General features: G+C 51.0%; 6 protein-coding genes across 6 annotated transcripts; 3 read left to right on the top strand and 3 right to left on the bottom strand.

Annotated features, from left to right (window-relative positions):
• Positions 1-1508: 1508 nt before the first annotated feature.
• Positions 1509-1922, bottom strand: TGAM01_v200773 (hypothetical protein; the record flags this gene model as incomplete). Its single annotated transcript, XM_018802089.2, has 1 exon — positions 1509-1922. One exon carries the CDS (start codon positions 1920-1922, stop codon positions 1509-1511), a length of 414 nt encoding a protein of 137 aa, XP_018664914.2.
• An 820-nt stretch (positions 1923-2742) lies between these two features.
• TGAM01_v200774 (hypothetical protein) lies at positions 2743-3446 on the top strand (the record flags this gene model as incomplete). The annotated part of the gene is made up of 2 exons (XM_018802090.1): positions 2743-2993; positions 3077-3446. The coding sequence occupies 2 exons, from the start codon at positions 2743-2745 to the stop codon at positions 3444-3446; spliced, it is 621 nt and encodes a 206-aa protein (XP_018664915.1).
• Positions 3447-4035: 589 nt separating this feature from the next.
• TGAM01_v200775 (hypothetical protein) lies at positions 4036-5619 on the bottom strand (the record flags this gene model as incomplete). Its single annotated transcript, XM_018802091.1, has 1 exon — positions 4036-5619. One exon carries the CDS (start codon positions 5617-5619, stop codon positions 4036-4038), a length of 1584 nt encoding a protein of 527 aa, XP_018664916.1.
• A 2200-nt stretch (positions 5620-7819) lies between these two features.
• TGAM01_v200776 (histone H1/5) lies at positions 7820-8907 on the bottom strand (the record flags this gene model as incomplete). The annotated part of the gene is made up of 4 exons (XM_018802092.1): positions 7820-7984; positions 8046-8483; positions 8721-8747; positions 8836-8907. The coding sequence occupies 4 exons, from the start codon at positions 8905-8907 to the stop codon at positions 7820-7822; spliced, it is 702 nt and encodes a 233-aa protein (XP_018664917.1).
• A 3589-nt stretch (positions 8908-12496) lies between these two features.
• On the top strand, positions 12497-15827 carry TGAM01_v200777 (hypothetical protein; the record flags this gene model as incomplete). The annotated part of the gene is made up of 3 exons (XM_018802093.1): positions 12497-13942; positions 14006-15664; positions 15744-15827. 3 exons carry the CDS (start codon positions 12497-12499, stop codon positions 15825-15827), a joined length of 3189 nt encoding a protein of 1062 aa, XP_018664918.1.
• A 1340-nt stretch (positions 15828-17167) lies between these two features.
• On the top strand, positions 17168-18996 carry TGAM01_v200778 (manganese lipoxygenase; the record flags this gene model as incomplete). The annotated part of the gene is made up of 2 exons (XM_018802094.1): positions 17168-17473; positions 17536-18996. The coding sequence occupies 2 exons, from the start codon at positions 17168-17170 to the stop codon at positions 18994-18996; spliced, it is 1767 nt and encodes a 588-aa protein (XP_018664919.1).
• Positions 18997-20904: the final 1908 nt, after the last annotated feature.

The raw sequence follows: 20904 nt of genomic DNA on the forward strand, positions 1-20904 counted from the left end.
TGCACGTTGGCCCTACGCGAGAGTGGGCATATTGGCCTGATTGCGCTGTATTAGTTCGCCACCCAATATTGTATCTCTTCAAGCAGCATTCCGCCATGGTGTGCGTCGTGTAGTCTGTGCGCGCCGTTGGCAAGCGTGCAATAACAGCTGTTTTTGAAAATATGTAACATTGATCGAAACTACCTGGATGTATGTGAGTGAGCACGGCTCATTGCTGTTTCGGCCATGCCGCAATGAAAGCCTCGGGTCCTCAAGGCGTCGTGGTAATCGATCAAAGCGCTGCGAGTTCGGCAATGAAGATGTTTGCAATTTTGCGCAGCTGGAGAATGAATTTCGACAAAGCCCTACCTAGTATTTTCTTTGTCGTTTAAATGATGATCTGCGCGATCTGGGCGCGTCTTTTCTCGATACAAATATACCGACTTCGGTTAAGGGGGCAGTGTATAATATCAAAACAGCTCAAAGGATACGCAGAGACGGCCATCTTTGCCTCGGGCGAACGAATTCAATCTATGGCATTCATATTTGAAAGTATCCTCATAGACATACGTAGTTTTACATCCACTATCGCAGCTAGGGTTGTATAACTATGAAAATAAGGATGATCCCTTGCCATCCAGGGTAGCCTGTCAGGCCAAGAACGCGAACATCTCAAGTGCTAAAAGAAAAGGGCACCCGCCTAGCTTGCAGTTGTATACCTAGACGAGGCAACTTTGATACGTCATATGGACATGTTCTCGCTAATCTACGGCCTTTACCATAGCTGACGACGTTGTATGGCGCTTATGCTTCTTGTGTAGAGCTTAGCCAGCCCTTTAACATTCAATGTTTCTATACACGAAGACACGGTGTTGAAGAGATCGTCTCTATCGTCCAGACGACGATCCCTACCATCTTAGGCAAATTCACCGTCTGAGACCGGCATCGCGAATCAATGGGCGGATGGTTTAGTGGTATAATTTTCCCTTAGCATAGCGCAGCTTCCGAGTTGCCGCACCCGCCTGGGAAAGGTCCGGGGTTCGATTCCCCGTTCGTCCATACGCGTGATGCGGGCCACAGGCGCGCAGCCTCTTTTTGGCATTTTCACCACTTTTTTTGATGTCCGGACTTCGACTACCAGGTATCTCATCTCATTAATTGTCCATCTATATAAACAGGGCTTCTCTATTGAACTCCATGTACACGACCTCCTTACAAGTTCTTTTGGAGCTTGGAGACATACCGCTGTTGGAGCCGGCAACGTTGCCAGCCACCATGATACTGAGCTGAATTCGTCATATCTATACCAAACTGTCATAAGAGAAGGGTGAGTCCGTTGTTTAGCCCTACTAAGCCTCTAATACCCATCCATCATAATATACAAATACTGCTGTTGTACACAATCCGCCACCTTTTTTCTCATAATAAATACATATACCATCATTCCCATTCCATCCATGGCATGTGGTCCTCAACCATCATCGTAAGAGCCCAAAACCTCCGCCGCGAAATCATGCATACATACCTCTTTACCTCCCCCTCTTCTGATCCAGCATATCTTGAATATCGCCCTTCCCCTTGCCACCCTTCGCCCCAGCACCCCCCTCCGGCGCAAAGTTCGAAGATACCTCCATCTCCACAGCGCCCTGCTTGCGCAGCTCCTCCAGCCGCCTCTTCTTCTGCAGGTCCGCAACGCGCCACTGCTTGAAATACTTGACCCAGGCGGCCGAGCAGTCGCGCTCAAACTCGGCAGACTGCTTGGGGCACGCCTTGGCAGCCTTGGAGGCGTCCTTGTTTGCGTCGAGGATGTTGTTCGCGTCTAGGCACAGGAAGTAGGCGTCCCGGGCGGCCCAGCAGAGGGCGCGCTCCTCGCGGGTCGGGATGGCGGTGCCGGTGCGGATGGCATCCTGGCGGGTATCTGCGGAAAATGGCCACCAACCCATTTTTTGTATGGAAACTGAGTTGTAGGTTATGTGTGTAGTTGTAGCTGTGTAATTGGTTGATATTCTTTGGTCAAAGAACCCCAGCGAAAGACTTGATATTGAGACAATTGCTTCTTCCGGCACGTTTCCTGCTTTGTAATGAGGGGTATAATAGCCTTGAAACTTGGCGATATGAACAAGACAAGGACCTCAATAAGCCAATTGAGTAACAAAAAAGATGATTGATTTGCCAGCTGTTGAATTGAGATTCCTTCAGCCCCGTAGATGTAGTGATTGCAGGCTAAGCGTCGTCCCAAAGCTGCCACGAGCTACCAAAGCCGCAAACTAGTGAGCCGCCATCCGGTAAATGACGATGAGAAAGCCCGGCAGAATCCTACGGGCGGTCAGGCGCAAACGCCCCCTTCCAGTCTAGCGCCAAGCTGCTCCAACGCCTGAATCTCCTATGGACGCTGGTCACCTGGCTGGCGTATCATGTATGTGTTCATGCCCCCAAGTCATTTCTCGTGCCGTCACCAGCATCATCTCATTGCTTTGCGCCAGGCAGCGCTACTCGCCGAGCATTCGCCTTCGCCTGCACCCGTTTCCGAACTCGGCATCTCCTTCGACTTTGTTAACACGAATCCTCTCAGCATGGATTAGGACCGCGCGCGATTCGAGCCAATGTACAGCAATACTCCATCGCCTCATCCACACTCAAGCATTTCGAGAAGATAGCCAAACAGTTTGCTCGATCACCGACATTCCAAGACAAGCACACGTATCCTCTCTGCTTCAAAGCAATCACAAATAAAACAAACAAAAGAAAGAAAGCAAAAGCATCATGGCCCGCCGACGCAGGCCCCCTCGCGCCGGCGCCCTCACCGAGCTCCAACCTCTCAAAATCGCCGCCCAGATAGCCAGCCTCCAAGCCCTCTACTATTTCGCCGCTCTAGTCCTCACGCTCTTCACGGCCCTCGTCGCCGGCATATCATTCAACCTCAACCTAATTCTCGGGTGGGATCACGTCCGCGGCGATACAACGCAAGGATGGCTCCTGGCCTTTGTGTGGATTCTCAACGGAGGCTTTTGCATGTGCGTCTAACATCCTCCTACACGTCAATCTCCACACCCCTTCTCGCAAACTGAAGAAAGCTAATCTCTTGTCTCATCACCAGGTCCCTCGCCATGGTCGTCCTCATCGCGCGCAGCAAACTCGTCCCCGACTTCGCCCTCACAATCCACTTCCTCCACCTCCTCTTCACATGCCTCTACACGCGCTCCTTGCCTCGCCACTCCATGTGGTGGCTCACCATGCTCGCCTCCTCCGCCACCGCCGTCGGCCTGGGCATGTGGGGATGCCGCTACCGCGAGCTGCAGCCCGTCTTCTTCCTCGGCGGCAGGATCCTCGGGTCCGGCACGTCCGGCCCTACGAAGAATACTAGGAGTACGGGAGCCATGGGCGATCCGGACGTGGAAGACGGCATGGGCGAATCGTCGAGTATGGCGGGAGAGTACGAGATGGGCCAGATGAAGCCTTCGACATAGAGAGCAATTTTCAACATTCAACACTGGGAAATAATAATAGACGGAAATATTCTTGGTCAGATGGGGCATTAACCTTGGAATATATACTAATAATCGATAAAAAGTAGCGTGGCATTATTCGGCGTTTATTTTGGGAATATATAGGGAGAGCCACATAGACGGTCGCATCTGGTAAAGGAGCAGTAGCACCATATTCATCTCGAAATAGCGAGAAGAAGAAAAGCAAATCATTTAGTAGAGATTCCAGGTTGTATTCAACTATCAAACGCATTGTGTCGCTACGATGACTCGGCCGCACCGTCAGTCTTGTACAGGATAAAAGGCTAAAGAAAAAAGTTTTTGTATCGCGATATACCCAAGCTCATGTAACAAAGAAAATGAAAAAGATAAAAGTAAAAATAAAAGAAACGCCTCCCATATATACTATACAGCGGACTCCATTTCTTTTTCCCCCCTTCTCATACTCATCTAGTATAGTCATTTCGTCCCTTCTGGTATCATCGTTGGGCTAAACTCCCCCAGCCCTCCTTCAAGTTCATTACTGCGTACATATTCCGCAAATGAAGCAATCGTATATAGATATTCACGATCAACCCATCTTCCCTCGTAAAGCATCCACCTCTCTTTGTAGCGATTCAAGATCAGCGAGAATGTCTACGCTTTGCCCTATGTACTGCTCGTTGAGGTCGCTAAAATCATCCGCAGATGTTCTTGGCTTCCTGGCCGAGTCTAGACTCGTTCGTCCAGACCGCCCACCCGTGCTGCTTTGACTCCTCGAGGGAGGTGGAGGAGGAGCCACTGCGTCTCGCGGTTTGATGTCGGACATGGTTCGTCGTTGGGAGGACTCCAAGCCGTATAAACTTTGAGGTCGGCGAGTAGATGGATTGCGCGCGGGTGGAGGGGGAGGCGCCATGGGCCTTGCTGAGTCGAGGGAGGCTCTTGGCGGATCAAGGTCGGGAGGATGGATGTGTGTAGAGGATTGCGGCGTGCTTGGATGGCTCGGATGCTTCGAGCTCGATATTGTTCTCCGGGGCGGCGGAGGCGCTGGCGCATTGATACTTTGGCGGACACTGCCAGACCTAGACACAATCGAGTCCATCGACGTGCGTGGAGGTGGTTCATTCTCTTGAGAGTCCAAGGCATTTGTCTTCACCTCGATTCGAGGCTGTCGTCGGGGGGGAGGGGCCGGTACAGCCTTTTTGGCATTGTGAGGAGGCGTTGTAGAAGCATCCATTTGGTCAGGACTGGATGTAAGCTCGGCAGGATGACTATCAAATTTCACGGGTGGTTCCTCTATTGAGGAGTTGCTGCTTGCCGAGCTCTCCCGAGACAGCACAGGCCGAGACGGCTCCTTGTGATGCGCAACCGGCTCGGCCAGCTTTTCTACGGGGCTGCTGATGATACTCTCGGAGCTGGTGACATTCTGCCCAGGCTTAATCACCTTTCCATGTCTGGAGCTTGGAGGCGGTGGAGGAGCCTTCTTCTCCTTGCTGATTCGTGCCGCAGCTGGAGCAGCATCCTGTGCAGGCTTTGAGCGGTCGAGGTCGGAAGAAGAGTCCGTTGGAGACGTAGAGTTGAGCGGGCTCGCATCGCCCGTCATGAGCAATCGCTTGAACGAATCCACGTTCAGGGACCGCCTCGCAGACTGGGCCGCCTTGAGCGCCTCGCCCTCCTCATGCAGATCCTCCTTTAGGTCCTTGGAGTCGCCAGCATCCTGCGTCTTCTTCTTGCTAAAGGGATTGGCCACGGTCTGCACCGGCCGTTGCATCTGCGTCGTCTCCATCAGCGGCTGCCGTCCCTGCGGAAGAGCCGGCTGAGGCTGAGGGGGTGGGGTAGCGGATGCATCCTCCCAGCTGTTCTCGTCGACCACGGCGTTGCTGAAGGGATCTTGCTCCTGTGCATACGACTGTGGTGGTGCGGCGTGGTTGAAGTAGCTGGCCGTCAACTCGGGCGAGTCGGGCGACCGCGGAGGCGGTGACAGCACGCGGACCTTTTTCACCACCTTTGCTTTCTGGGAGGGCGATTGCGCGGCCGCAGGAGGCACGTTTTCGTCGCGGAAGCTCGTCTTCGGGGGCGGGAACAGCTGGACGGAGCTGATGGAATCGATTGCTGGATAGCGACTCTCTGCATGCTGCGTGGCAGGCTTGCGGAATGGGTTTGATGACGACGCCATCGTGACGGGCGTGGTTAGTTAGTGGATGCGTATGGCCGAGCTATTATATGGTGTTGTATTGCTTAAGTAGACGGTAGGTAGTCTCCTCTATTTCCCTTGGGTCATGACAGAAAGAGACAGCAGTCGTCCGCCATCTTCCAGCGTCAGAAAAGAAACCGAAAAAAAGCGGTGATCGCACTCTGCGCCGTTGTCGACAGGATATATGAAACCTTGTCCAGCTTAACAATCGGGAGGTGTGTGGCCAAGGAAACGACGTGCAAGTGAGGCCCCGTCCGGAAGAATCGGTTCCTCCAGAAGTGGGACAGCTACAGGTAGGTACGTAGACGGCCGGGCCTCAGTGACATGTGTCTGGCTGAGGGGAGCGCCCACGCCGAGTTAAGCATATACCTGGCCACGCTATCGTCGGTGGCGGCGCATGGCAGGCAGACGCACCGCAGCCGCAGGTATCTGCCCATCGCAGCCCTGTACATGGCCGAGGGCCTCGCACGGGCCCGCCAGCTGTTCTCGCCAGGTACCGCCTGTTCCTGATACGGTCGGCCGTGACGGGATGCGCTGACGAGATTCGCTGACGGCGAGGCTACGTCCGGTGACCTTAGCATGAATAAGTACCAATGGCATGTAACCGGGGGGCGCCGGAGAGGGGGACAGGACGGACGGACGTCTTAGTAAGGACCCAATGACTTACACGCAAAAAAGACACACAGAGGAAGAAAGACAAAGTCTAAACAAGCAAAAGAGGGGGGCAAACAGCAGCCGTTGAAGAATTGGATTAGCCTGTACAAAGTACAATACTTCTAGTGCTGCTATTCGTAGATCGTACCCTGGAGCTTCATCGCATCCATTTGGCTTGGGTTGACGTGGCAGCGAGCCGCAGGAACACAGCATGCAGCTACAGGGTACTGGCAATAGCGATGCTACCTCACCTCACCCACCCGTTTATATATAGCGCTACGTTGGAGAGCCGGGGGGCTCCAAGTCGGTGACGATGGTGGACGTGATGGTGTGCTGCACACAAGCAGAGCAAATGCACGTAAGTACATGTACCCATTTGACTCGATTACCCTGGACGATGAGAAATAGCAGGCATCAACGTCATGGTGACCAACCCCGCGAGGCTGAGCGCCATTCACGCCATGGGGGAATATTCGCCTAGCGCCAAACTCATTGCTGAAACATGCCATTTGCTGCCTATGAGCTGATGTCCTCCCTTTACTTCTTCGCTCAAGCTTGTGAGTCAAAAATTGCAAGAAGTGATGGAACTGAGACAGCATCTTACAATTTTTTGGGGTGAGAATAAGAATGCATGTTCTAATATTGCTCAACGTGCCCATCCCGTAAACATAGGAGCCTCTCTCCCGAATTTACTTACACGCATTTCACCATGGGTACCTGAATATATCACATCTTACCAAAAGAGCGAGTCTCAATTCATGTGGCCCATACTTCGCTACGCGTAGTCCCTGCTTTATCAAGTCTCAAATCTCAATGCTAGATCCAGGGGAAGGAGAGGAAAATCGAGCATTTCGCTTAATTACGCATTCAACTGGAGCCGTGGAACAGGCAACAGAACTTAGAGCACAGTTTGCCCGCCAGCAATGTTCAGGTTACAGTAAACACCAGTAAACAGTTCTGCATTCATTTCCGGAATAGAATTACAGTAGTATTCTATACAATTTCGATTTTTGCTGGGATTATTTGCGCCAGGCAACACTCAATATCCAGGGTCCAAAAGTTTTGGTAGAGACGCGCGCGCAAACTCCTCAGACACCGCCCCATCGTCCCTCTTTTTCTTTCAAACGTTTCCATCCCCCCACAACAATGGAAATTGAAATCGCGCCAAAAGAGACAGAAAAAAAAAATATTTCACGAAAAAAAGACACACGAAAATAGTAATGTGAAAAAATAGTAATAGTATAAGTGATCCGCCCCACCGGGAGGCTCATTCCAGGAAAGTCACATATATAGTGCGGTTAATGCCAGGCCCAGCGCGTCTGAGAGAGTGCGCGTATCAAAACAAACATTCATTCCTGCGCACCGCCAAAAACAGCAATCAATCAATCCCGAGCCAACCCAGGCTCTCCTTTGCCCGACCCGTAGTAATAAGTTGCAAGCCCCAAAAACGCCGTGCCACATTCATCAAGGATACAAGAAAGTAAAACAAAAGCCGCTTTTTGCTTCACGCAAAGGATAAAGACTAGATTTATGCCTTCACAGCAGCAGCAGCCGCGGGGGCAGCAGCGGCCTTCTCCTTCTTGGGGGCAGCGGCCTTCTTTGGTGCAGCCTTCTTAGCGGCGGCAGCGGGCTTCTGGGCCTTGGCGACGCGGCCGGACTTTGTCTTGGTCAGAACGGTTTCAGGCTTCTCGGGCTGAAAGGGGGGTTTGGGAGTTAGAATAGGGACAAATATGAATGTGAGTCTGTAAACATACCTTGGTGGCAGTCTCCTTGGCCTTCTTGGGGGCAGCAGCCTTCTTGGGAGCGGCGGCCTTCTTAGTAGCAGCGCCCTCCTTCTTCTCCTTCTTTTCCTTCTTCTCGCCCTCCTTGGCCTTCTTGGGTGCAGCGGCCTTCTTGGGGGCAGCGGCCTTCTTGGTAGTGGTGTCCTTCTCCTTCTTGGGAGCAACAGCCTTCTTGGCCTCGGGCTTCTTCTTGGCCAGCTTGGTGCCTCCAGAGGGGCCCTTGGGCTGGGCGAAGAAGCCCTTCTCAACACCGGCCTTGAGGGCCTTGTTGAAGAGAGAATCGAACATGTTGTCCGAAACGTTCAAAGTGTTGTTGGCCTTGACATACTTCTTCAGAGACTGACGGCTAGAACCATTGCGATCCTTGAGCTGTTGAGTGCGAAAAAAGAGCGGGTTAGTTTTTCGTGTCTTCTTTTACACCAATAGTGTGTGCAGATTCTCATAAACCAATCGACGTGAAATACCACGCGACGACTGAACGAGGTGATGTGATAAGATGAAACAAAAATCAAGGGAAATGAAAAGGGCGCAAGCGGCTACAAGACTGCTTGCCCAGTGAAACGAGACGGGGGAGGGAGGGAGAAGATAAGGCGCCGACAATAGCGCTTGTGCAACAACACATCAGTCAGAGGGCTGGCGCCAACGTACATTAGCAATGGCATCCGTAATCATGTCCTGCAGTCCTCGCATTAGCCTCACACACGCAGAGAGCGTGGTAAAATAACCACAGACATGCCGGCATGCGGCCGACGGCGCAACGAACCTGGTAGCTGGCGTGGGTAGAGCCAGACTTGGCCTTGGGGGCAGCAGCGCCTTCGGACTTCTTGGGAGGCATGGCGATGGATGGTTGGGTTGAGATGGTGTGGATGTACGAGACGAACGTGTTCGACTGTGATTGAGAGACGAGACGCGACTGGAGATTGCGAGCGATGAAGATCGAGAGGAGCAGAGACAGCGGGAACCGAACAAGTCGTCGGGCGCGTGGGAGGGAGATGGGGCTTGTTTATATACGGGGCGGGGGCAGCGCCGCAATCAGTAGGTCCTGAGCTCTGCGCAGCTTCTGGGCGGGCAGCTGGCCCCTGTCGGCGCTGCAGCATGTACCGCCAGGCCGCTAGAGCTCCGGTGGGCCCCCCGCTAGCGGGCCAGTGGCCAGACCCTCGTCGTCACCGTCACCCACACCTACAGCGCTGCCTTTGTTTGGCCGCGATCCCGGCGGCACACCTGCGTTGCTGCTTCGAGGCCGCCTTCTAGCGCAAGTACCGGTACAAGCGATGGGATGGAGGGCCCCTCTTCTCCCCGGCCGGGAAGCGATCCTGCGCAAGCCAAATCTTAGCACTGATGGGCGTTTCTTTTCTTACCATGTACAGCACAATCAATCTGCTGCTAGACACACATCGAGCAGCTTGGCACGCCCATCACCCACCACCACGTTTCTCCCTCTCCCTCTTTTTCTCTGCCGCACTCATCTACAGCTACAGTACGGTAATACCCCGTCGGCATTCCATTTATGGTGCCAGCACAGCTTGCAAGCTGAGTTTTTTTTGTCTGTTCTCTTTGACCAGCATCATGGCGTGAAAGAAAAGAAGCTTTCCGCCTCTTCTGATGTGGAGAAAAAAGACATTGATTCCCAACTCCAAACTCTCTTTGATCAGGCTTGCTCAGCTCAAGAGTTATCTACGAGTATGCCCGTCATTGTCTGGCCAAAAATAGCCATGCAGCTCAAAGGACAAACAAAAAGAGGCAATGGAGGGGGGGGACAAATATTTCGATAACAAAAAAAAGAAAAGAGGTAAAAAAAGCCAAAAAAAAGAGCTGCCCAAAGCATGGCCCGCATCGCTTGTCCTCCGGTACCTTGCGGTTCGGAGTACCGGTACAAAGTCCCCTACGTCTGGCGCGCCCCACAAGTTTTGTTATGCTTCCAAAGTAAAAATCGACGCCAGTTCGGCTGCGAAAATAATCCCTTGCCTCGTGACCAATTTTCTGATTGGCCAGCGCCAACATCACCTCGTCCGCCGTGTACCTCGACCTCTGTGATCTGAGAGCTCGACCGCTCCCCCCGAAAATCCTCGACGTTGCCAGAAATTCCTGTCCCTCGCTTCTCTTTGCTTTTCTTTCTCTTTTCTGCTCTTTTTGCCTGCGACCCTCCTCTACCTTGGCCAGTGAGGCATTTTTAGCATTTTGCCATTTATTTGCCATTCATCTGGCGCGCTCTTTGACGTCAGATGCGGTTGTAGTCTCGTATGTTGTAAGCGCTGCCATCTGGCGGCGGGTCATCGCCAGAAGACGTGGTTTGCGTCTGATGGTCCAAGGTGTTGTCGTTGTCGCATTCTGAATTGCGCGACGGCACCCCCCGTTCGCGACCCTGTGAATGGCTGAATGTGAATGCGAGTTTCTTGGGCTTTTCGCCAGTGCCATTTTTATTCGGGCTACTGCTCGTCTTGGTGTCTCTTTTGCCGTTGATAGTCAAAGTCACTTTTTCGACCTCGTGTCGCGCCGGTCGCTCGCGATGCACCCGTGAAGCTATCCAGAGATTACCGTCGCAAGGCTTTTTGGCCACGCAGCCTCACAGCAGCAATCTAAATCTTGTATTTTTTGTGTCCAATGCAATTTTGGGTAATTTCTCAATTGGTTTCATCCTTTTTTACTATTCTAGCTCGTCTTTGTGGCGTGTTATTGCGATTGCAAAACTGCCCGCGGCGGGAGTGGCAGATGGTCATGCGACCGAAGGCTCGGCCACCGTCTCACATTTGCCACTCTCGGGGTCACATCTCCAGCTATTCTTTTGCCATCTTGTTCTTGTTCGCTTCCGCTGGATCAGAGAAGCTCTTCCGTCCTCTTTCAGCCCTCCCGAGTTTCAAATTATGTCCTGCTACACTCTTGCGCCGGCTTCGTAGCTCCGGATCGTTGCACCATGTCATGTCATCCTTTCCAGGGTCCAATGACCACCCAGCTGCCTATATGGTTGCATAGCAACGCACAACAACGCCATCATGCCTATTTTATTACAGCATCAAACATTTTATTACATCTAAAGAGTTTATTTCTTTTTTTCCTTGTTCAAATCGCTGTTTTATACCGTGTTCTGCGACAATATCTGGCATCGGGCGCGACGCCGTCATCACCTCTGCGATCCCCGCACTTCGACTCTGCCACAACACGTAGCCCAACCACTTCTGCCAGCTGTGCCCAACCAAGACAGACGGCTTCTTCGAATTTCATCTATCTGAATCAATCACTTTTGAACTTGCGAGAGTGCTAGGCATTGATGCAGACTCCTGCATTGACTCGTTGCCGTCTTACACGCTCTTTGCAGGCCCATCGCGCAGATGCATCGGTCCGCCAATAACACTCCCGATTGCTCCACGGCTTTCGCAGCGGGAGCTCTTAACAATTCACCGTGCAGGAGTAAGCAAGTAATCAATTGCCAGCATTCAATCGGATAGGGACACTTGTCTCTTCCATATAGGTATGCGACTTGTCGAATAAGGCCTGATGCGGTGCCTGTTGTCGAATGATAGGTCACAGATGCCTAAATCATGTCATGCTTTGATGACCGTGGCGCTCCGGTGAAGCAGCAAGGTACACCAATCCGGTCACCCAGAGCGTCTGCAAAGTTGTCATTGTCTGTGTTTCGAGTGCTGCTATTATTCCCAAATTGCAAATAAAGAGAAGAACACAGAGAGGAAATGAGTCTTGCAAGCCCAAAAAGCTCACTTGTTTGTATGTGCGTATCATGCAGTTTGACCCAACCTACAGCGGATTGGCCCGACGTCCTGCTAGATACATGTCCACACACGTGTATTCTCATCTCAGCCATTGGACAGCCACTTTAGCCGCCAGTCAAAAACATATAATGGCCCAGGATAAGTGAGCTCTCTCCGCGAATTCTTCCACCGCTGCCAGCGGCCGCAAACCTCAACCGTTTTTCAAGCCCGACCCTTTGTCTTACGTATAGAATGAGCCCTCTGCTAGACCGTCTCCATCTTTTCGCTTACACTAATTGGCTGCGCGAGAGACCCCGATACAGCGACTGATGCTCCGTACATGCATGTGGGGTAGAAGCCCCTTGTCGCGATAGGGACCGATAAGCCACTGATAGCTCAGAGCCAGGCTAAGCCAATCACAGACAAGCGGCAACGAGGCTCTCAAGCCACGATTGTAGAAAGTCGCGAAAAGGCCACCGAGGCAAGGAACAGCTTCATCCAGACCGTGCGGGCGCTTTGCAGCATCACGACCTTTTGCGAGCCGGCCTTGTGGACGAGGATCATGGAAGCGTCCTTGAGCCAGTCTAGAAGTCTCTGACCTTGTATCATTTTGCTTTGTTGATTCTGCATCGCCTGCGCTTGTCCCGCAACAGACCCCTCGTTTTGCCAGCTTTCTGTAGGCGCAAGCTCGTCTGATATCGCCACTTGCACACAACAACAATGGACTACACTCAGTATCACGCGCTGGGCCACGGCGAGCCCCTCGATCCCAACGACCCCAATAAGACGTCGGCCCCGGCTCCCCAGCAGTTCCAGCACTCGGTTCCTCCATCGCCATACGCACCTCAGGCAGCCTTTGGCGCTCCTCAGTATGGAGCTCACCAGGGCATGCCGCCGCCGCGAACTCCCGGCTACGGGCCTCCGATGACTCCAGGCTACGGGCCGCCAATGACCCCAGGCTATGGACCGCAGACTCCGGGCTATGGTCCGCCGCAGAGCTTTCCTGGATCGCCAATGCCGTCGCAGGATGGTGCCCTTGCAGCACAGCTTGGGGGGATGAACTTGGGTGCCGATGCGGGGGGTGCCGCCTCCGCAAGGAAGAAGAAGAAGGATAGACACGCCTACCATTCCGTTGAGCCGACTGGCTCGTCACAGGCCTTCAATGGGCTGCCGCCAGGGACGCCTGCCGAGCAGTTCCTCAATGTCAACAACCCGCAGGGAATTCCGGCTCTGGGAGGACAGTTTGCAAGCCCTCTGGCAAGCCCTCTGGTGGCCAATCCAAACCAATTCCCGGTGCCTGTCGGAGCTCCATTCTCTCCCGCAAACCTCGCTACATCACACGAACTTGCTGAACGCTACCTTACTGCCGACGACGATGACGAGCCCATCGGGCCACCTACGGGGCCTGTGGGCTCCGGCGGCCAGCTTTCGGCTGACGATATGCCCAGCGTACCGGCTGCAAGAGACTCGATCCAACAGCACTTCTTCAAGAACGTGTATCCGACGTTTGAGCGCCATGTTCCTCCTCCTGCAACAGTCTCGTTTGTTGCTTTTGACCAGGGCAATTCCTCCCCTAAATATACTCGACTCACGCTAAACAATATTCCAACAACGTCCGAGGGTCTACACGCGACTGGTCTGCCTCTTGGCATGCTCATTCAGCCCCTGGCTCCCCTCCAGGCCGGCGAAGCAGAAATTCCCGTTCTTGACTATGGAGAAGCCGGCCCGCCACGTTGCCGAAGATGTCGAGCCTACATCAATCCCTTCATGATGTTCCGATCTGGCGGCAACAAGTTTGTGTGTAACCTCTGCTCATACCCCAACGACACGCCGCCAGAGTATTTCTGCGCTATTAGCCCTCAAGGAGTGCGGCTAGACCGAGATCAACGACCGGAGCTTCACCGGGGCACTGTCGAGTTTGTTGTCCCCAAGGAGTACTGGACCAGAGAGCCCGTCGGCCTCCGGTGGCTGTTTGCCATCGATGTCACCCAAGAGTCGTATAACAAGGGCTTCGTAGAGACATTCTGTGAAGGTATTCTCTCAGCACTGTACGGAGGAGACGATGAAGAAAAAGATGAGAATAATGAGCCGAAGCGAAGGATACCCGAGGGAGCCAAAGTTGGCTTCATCACATACGACAAGGACATTCATTTTTACAACATCAATGTAAGTGGACAATGCCAAATGACGGAGTGATTTATATCGATCTGCTGACATTGGGAATTCTAGCCACAGCTTGACCAGGCCCATATGATGATTATGCCCGATTTGGAGGACCCATTCCTTCCTCTCGGCGAGGGACTCTTTGTTGATCCTTACGAATCAAAAGCCATCATCACCTCTCTGTTAACTCGTCTTCCTGAGATGTTTTCTACCATTAAAAACCCAGAGCCTGCTCTGCTTGCTACGCTCAACTCCGCTGTGGCTGCGCTAGAGGCAACAGGAGGCAAGGTAATTTGCTCTTGCTCTAGTTTGCCAACTTGGGGCCCTGGTAGGCTGTTCATGCGTGATGACGGCAACCACCCCGGCGGCGAGCTGGACAAGAAGCTGTACACGACGGAGCATCCTGCTTGGAAGAAAGTCGCCGAGAAGATGGCCTCCTCAGGAATTGGCATTGACTTCTTCCTTGCTGCGCCGTCTGGCGGTTATCTGGACGTTGCCACCATTGGCCATGTTGCCGCAACAACTGGTGGCGAGACTTTTTACTACCCCAACTTCATCTCTCCGCGAGATGGAGCCAAGCTATCAATGGAGATTACGCATGCCGTCACAAGAGAAACGGGCTACCAGGGGCTCATGAAGGTCCGCTGTTCGAATGGACTGCAAGTGGAGGGGTACCATGGCAACTTTGTCCAGCATACGTTCGGCGCCGATTTGGAGATTGGCGTCATTGACGCGGACAAGGCGCTCGGTGTATCCTTTAGCTACGACGGCAAGCTGGACCCGAAGCTGGATGCCCATTTCCAGACGGCTCTTCTGTACACTGCCGCTTCTGGACAGCGGCGCGTACGATGCTCCAACGTCATTGCTAGTGTTAGTGATACGTCCAAGGAGTCAAGTACCAAGGAACAGGCCATCCGACAGTGCATGAAGTTTGCTGATCAGGATGCCGTTATTGGTATCCTGGCCAAGGAGGCTAGTACCAAGCTGGCAACAACCTCGAGCAATCTCAAGGATATCAGAAATTGGTTGACAGAGCGAACAATTGATATCATGGCCAGCTACAGGAAGCACTCTGCGAACCAATACCCGCCAGGCCAGCTAGTTATGCCCGAGAAGCTCAAGGAGTACTGCATGTACATGCTAGGTCTCCTGAAATGCAGAGCATTCAAGGGTGGCGTCGAAAATTCTGACCGGAGAGTCCACGATTTGCGCATGGTCAGAAGCATGGGACCTTTGGAGCTTAGCTTGTATATCTACCCCAGGATGATTGCTCTTCATAACCTTCAGCCTGAGGAAGGATTTGCAGATGCAGAAACTGGCCACCTCAAGCTGCCGCCTTCTGTTCGGGCATCATTCTCGCGCGTCGAGCCCGGCGGTGTTTATTTGGTAGACAACGGACAACAGTGTTTGCTGTGGCTCCACGCACAGACATCACCAAACTTGATCACCGACCTATTTGGTGAAGGCCACGATTCGCTCAAGGGCTTGGACGCCTACACATCATCGCTACCGGTGCTGGAAACCCATCTCAGCGCTCAGGTCCGCAACATTCTTGAGTTTTTGAAGAGCATGAGGGGATCAAAAGGTTTGACAATACAGCTGGCGCGCCAGGGAATTGACGGAGCGGAGTACGAGTTTGCACGAACGTTGGTGGAAGATCGAAACAACGAAGCGCAAAGCTACGTTGACTGGCTCGTACACGTTCACCGGGGAGTGCAGCTTGAGGTATGTCTTTCTAACAAATCCCTCTGACTATCCAAACTCTTATCAGAGTAAGAAAGCTAACTCTGGTGTTTCTTCATAGTTGAGCGGACAGCGTAAGAAGGATGATGGAGAAGCAACGGCTGTGATGGCTAACTTTGCGGGACTGAGGCCGTCGTACTGGTAAACACCAGCCATTGCGTCAAGTATGATGCTATAATAGAACCAAAAAAGTTGTGCATTATTTATTATTCGCTATCCATACAGACTCTCGAAAAGAAAGGAAAGAGGTGTCTAGCAATAGCTAGTGTGGGGGAACGTCTTTGTGAGGCGTACAATTTGGGTAAACTATGATGCAGCAAATACCCGCACAGTAGGCCAATGCTAGATTGCCCCCATACCAAGCATTGACAGTAGTGGTCTTGATGTTTGGTCTTTGTGGGAGACGCTTACAGCATGCATTGCGTTCAAACATCGTTAATCTTGTTTTCAACAGATAGCCTTTGTTACATATAGTATAAATGAACATAAAGTTTTCTTCTGATTTCATGGACTGTGAAGCGGCTTTGTAAAAGTGATGACTTGAGAGACTTTGTAGCTTCTATATTTTGCTTCATAAAATCACCATATAGTCACCATACACTAGCTACTCTTTTTACATGCAATGATTACTCTCCAGAGGCGCCGGTAGCAAGTGTTATGTAAACTCTAACAGGAGCTTTGCTTGTCTTACGAACTCTTTTAGCGAGCATGAGAGTTTTCGGTATTCATTGATTGCTGCTATTGTCATTACTTTGGACTATATGGCATGGAAGAAGGATGTAATTCAGTAAAAGAGGCAAGCTAAAGTTGAAGTTCTTCTTTAAGTCTTTTGAGATTTGTATGCTGTTGTCTGTTGTAAGCTGAGATGAGACAGTTCCATGGCACATACGACCATATCCATTGGAAAAATACGGGATCCCCTCAAGCACTTCTCTTGAGTGTGATGTCTTCCATTTTTTGGCTCCCGAGACTCCAAGAAAGATTACTAAATTATTTAAATAAACCCTTAAGACCAAGCCAGGTCCAATATGGTGGGCCGGCTCAATATGGCAGTTGGCCACGGAGCAGGGTAATATAGGGGCCGTGTATAGCTGACGTGAGAAATTTTAGATGCTCGCTAGGAGTGTCGCCTCTAAGACCTTAAGAAATGCCAACGGTTATAGAAATGCCAAACGGTTATAGAAATGCCGAGGCTCAGCAAGCCGATATAAAGAAAACCTGGCTCGAAACAAAATTTTCCACCTCTAATCCCTTGTTGGAAGGTTGCTGACACGAACCTTGGTTAGCAGGCATGTTCGTACTGGAGCATTTTAAGCATACTGCCAAATGCAGGAGCCTATTTCATACAATGGAGTGCCAACTTGTGCAGATCTATGGCCATGGTATCAATTCTCTATAAAAGGGCCTCATCGCCACCAAACTTGACTATTGAAAGTACCACCGTCATAGAGCTTGTCAATTACCATCTCCGGTTTCACTTTCAACATGCGATCTGCCAATTGCGTCGCTGCTGCTGCGGTCCTTTTCGGCTCAGCTTTGGCTGCTCCCATCACCGACCCGTGCATCCCTCAGCTTGATCCCAACCCCGTAGCTCGTGCCGCTGCTGTCTCTGCTCGTCGTGATGGCTTCATCTACGGCCCGTCCCTCACCGGCGAGGCCGCCCCCTTCCCCAATGGCACGCTTGGCAATGCTCGTACCAAGGCCGACTACGATGAATGGAACAAGGACCGTACCATCATTGATGAGCTGATTGCTCTCGACGTCCAGTCTCTCCAAGCAGCTATTCAAACCGTAACGGCCACACTTTCATCATACTGGAAGACGGGATCAAGTAACTAACTTTCACATTGCAGAATGGCGGCCTCAACAGTTGGCAAGACTATGAAAGAATCCTCTACGATGGCCAGCTCAATAATACAAACCCTCGAGGTCCCGCTCCCGGTATCATTTCTAATGCGACGCAAGATCTCCTCTTCTCCATGGAACGCCTCAGCGAGCATCCCCATGCCGTCCGTCGCGTCATGGCAAACGAGCCCCTTCCTTTTCCACTAGACGATGCCATCACGAGCAAGATTGTCGGTTCTGAAAATACGCTTCAGTCTCTTCAGGCTGGCAACCGCCTTTTCATTGTCGACCACTCGTATCAGGCCAAGTACGGCGTTGCTACTGTCGTCGAGCGTTTCCCCGTCGCTTGCAGCGCCTACTTCTACATCGACCCAGAGTCTGGCAACTTCCTGCCTTTGGCCATTCGCACTAATGTTGACGCCGACCTGACTTACACTCCTCTCGACTCCGCCAACGACTGGTTGCTGGCAAAGATGATGTTCAACGCCAATGACATGTTCCACGCGCAAATGCTGCACCTTGTTGTGTCGCACGACGTCACCGAATCCGTTCACCAAGCTGCTCTTCACACTCTCAGTGAGAACCACCCCATAATGATTCTTCTCGAGCGCCTCATGGTGCAAGCCTATTCTTCTCGTATCGTTGGAGAGGAGCTTTGCTTCAACCCTGGCGGTCACTGGGATCAGCTCATGGTTTTCAATCAGTTTGGCTGCCGTCAGTTTGTTACCGACAGCTGGCCCGTTGACGGTCGCTACCAGAGCGGATATCTGGAAAACAACTTGAGAGCCCGTGGTCTGATTGATGCTAATGGACAGTCCGTCTTCAACTCTTTTCCCTTCTACGACGACGCCAAGCGTATCCGTGACAACTACTTCACCTTCTTCACGTCTTTTGTCAACTCGTACTATAAGAGCGAGAATGACCTCGCTGGCGACTTTGAGGTTCACAACTGGTTCAACGAGGCCAGCACATTGGCCAAGGCTCAGGACTTTCCTCAGGAGAAGGATCTGAGCAAGAAAATTCTCATCGAGGTCCTCACCCACTTCGCCTATGCTACCTCAGTCTCGCACCACAGCGTCAACGGCGGCGCTCCAATCGCCTCCGGTACCCTGCCATTCCACATCCCCGCCATTTACACTGCTATCCCGAAGGAGAAGGGCGTCAAAGACCTCATGCCGTATCTGCCAGACCCTGCCACCGCTGTTCTTTACCTTGGATTCATGGCTTCATTTAATCGCCCATTCTATGGCAGCGACGGACGGACACTTGAGGATGCTTTTGATGCTACTACTGTGCAGCGTTTAAACCAGGACACAAAGAGTGCTTCCAAGGCCTTGCTGGACAGTATGCAAGAGCTCAGCCAGCAGATCCGCAGCCGTGCGTTCGACAGCCAAGGTTTGAGTCAGAATATGCCTTTCATTTACAGGACTCTGGATCCTGCTTACATCCCCTTCTTCTGTGCCGTCTAGAGCAAAGGTAAATATTTTCCTTGGGTTTATGCCAAGATTTAGCTCTGACTCTATGCAAACGTGAATGAAAATCTCCGAAAACAGAAAACCTACTGTAATATAATGCGCATTTTGTTCTGCAGGAAAAAGACTACATGTAAGGTTAAGAGGAGTTACTTTAGAACGGGTTTCCCGAATACTTCCGCTGCGGCATAGGGGACACGAATTTTTTTAGCCAAGTGCTTTTGTGTATATATTATGTATTATACCTGCCCTACGTCTGGCCCTATCTTAATGTTAATAAAGATACAAGTATAAAAAGGAATATCTAAATAATTTATGTATTATACAAATTCTCCTCGTGTAATAATAAAGAGTATTTAAATTGAGCTATAAGTAAGTAGCTTATTCATTTACTTACTAACTCTTTTGAATCCATAATATAATTACTTATCAGAGTTGCGGCACAGCAACTCAGCATGTGACCGAGTCATTGAGAGATATAATACGGCATAATTATGTATGTGTATGTGCAAGCGCAACCACTCTTCAGAAAAACTCCATAAAGGATGCAAATCCTGGCAAACACTTGGTCTTCAACTCAAGGGTTATAAACCCGATTTCCCATCGGACATGTACACCGTTACATAACCCACCTTCCTGATGAAATCAAACTCCGTCTTTTTACCCTTTTCACCTGTTCAGCTCTCCTCTTTTTTATGGGAAGTAACAAACTGGGAATGGGGGCCAGAAAATGGAGAATTTTTTTTTACAGTTTTAGATTGATTATGGTAAGACGGCAAACCAAACGTTCAAAGAGCAAAAAGGGAACATTGAGACAAGGAAATAAACCGGGCCTAACAAGCAACAGAGTAGTAGCGAGAAGGACTTCGGTTAAGGACAAACTTCGCCTACCAAGCACCAAGCAACAGAGTAGTAGCAGAGGGATTTTCACTATGAGCACAAATTAGTCTCTTTATTCTGGTGAGATACAACCTACTTCCAGAAAGAGTAATCATGTGGTAAGCAAGTTCCAAAAAAGAATGTAGTAGCACATAGAAATAATCTTCCGCGTATCATGTCATCCAGTACCCAAACAGGGCATCTTTTTCCGATTTTGATGACATCCTACCTGTACTTGCTGCCTGTTCTGTTGCTTTTTGGTTTCCCCCAAAGTCTTACAGTTCATCCCGCTTATCTCGTCTATAGCACCCGTTCGCATGAAGATGCGGGCGAGAGAGAGCCCGTTTCGTCTCATTTTCGGCCGAGTCAATTAAAAAAGGCACGAAAACCTAAACCCCCTACTCTCATATCACCAGGGTATCGCAGCATGCTCATGTTACCCAGTAGAGAGTTGTAAACTCTACCAATAAATTAAACAACCAATAGGTACTCTGCAATGCGGTGAAAATGATTCCAATATATAAAGCATGATTTTATATCCTCAATAATATTTAGCCATCTTTCGGATTTAAAACTGTATAATCGGAAACGCGAGGTCCACCGCGCGGACGTCTAGATTGATACAAGTATCTTTGTAATACTGCATGTGGAAATCGGGGGAAGCGATATCTCTACTGCCAAATGGGTCGATGCGTTGCCATCCGCGGCTATACCATCGTTGTTGGTTCTAAGCAAACGGCCCAACACAGAAAATCAGCAGAGTCATGCACTCCTCCGCGTGTCATCTTGAAATCACAAAATGCATCTGCCGATCATATAGATTGACTCGTTGCCACAAAACCATCTAAAAAGAAGGCTACAAAGGAACATACACTTGATCAAGTTCACTATTATTATTCACGTAACCTAATGCGGATAATTGTTTCCTATGTGTTTCAACTTACACGTACTAGTTGCGAGGCAGCAGGCCAAGGATCGCAGAAGCTAAAAAAAAAAAAGAGAAAGGGACTTAAAATTGTAAGATCA

This window comes from Trichoderma gamsii (genome assembly GCF_001481775.2).
Source record: "Trichoderma gamsii strain T6085 chromosome Unknown Scaffold_2.2, whole genome shotgun sequence".
NCBI classification, from domain to species: Eukaryota; Fungi; Ascomycota; class Sordariomycetes; order Hypocreales; family Hypocreaceae; genus Trichoderma; species Trichoderma gamsii.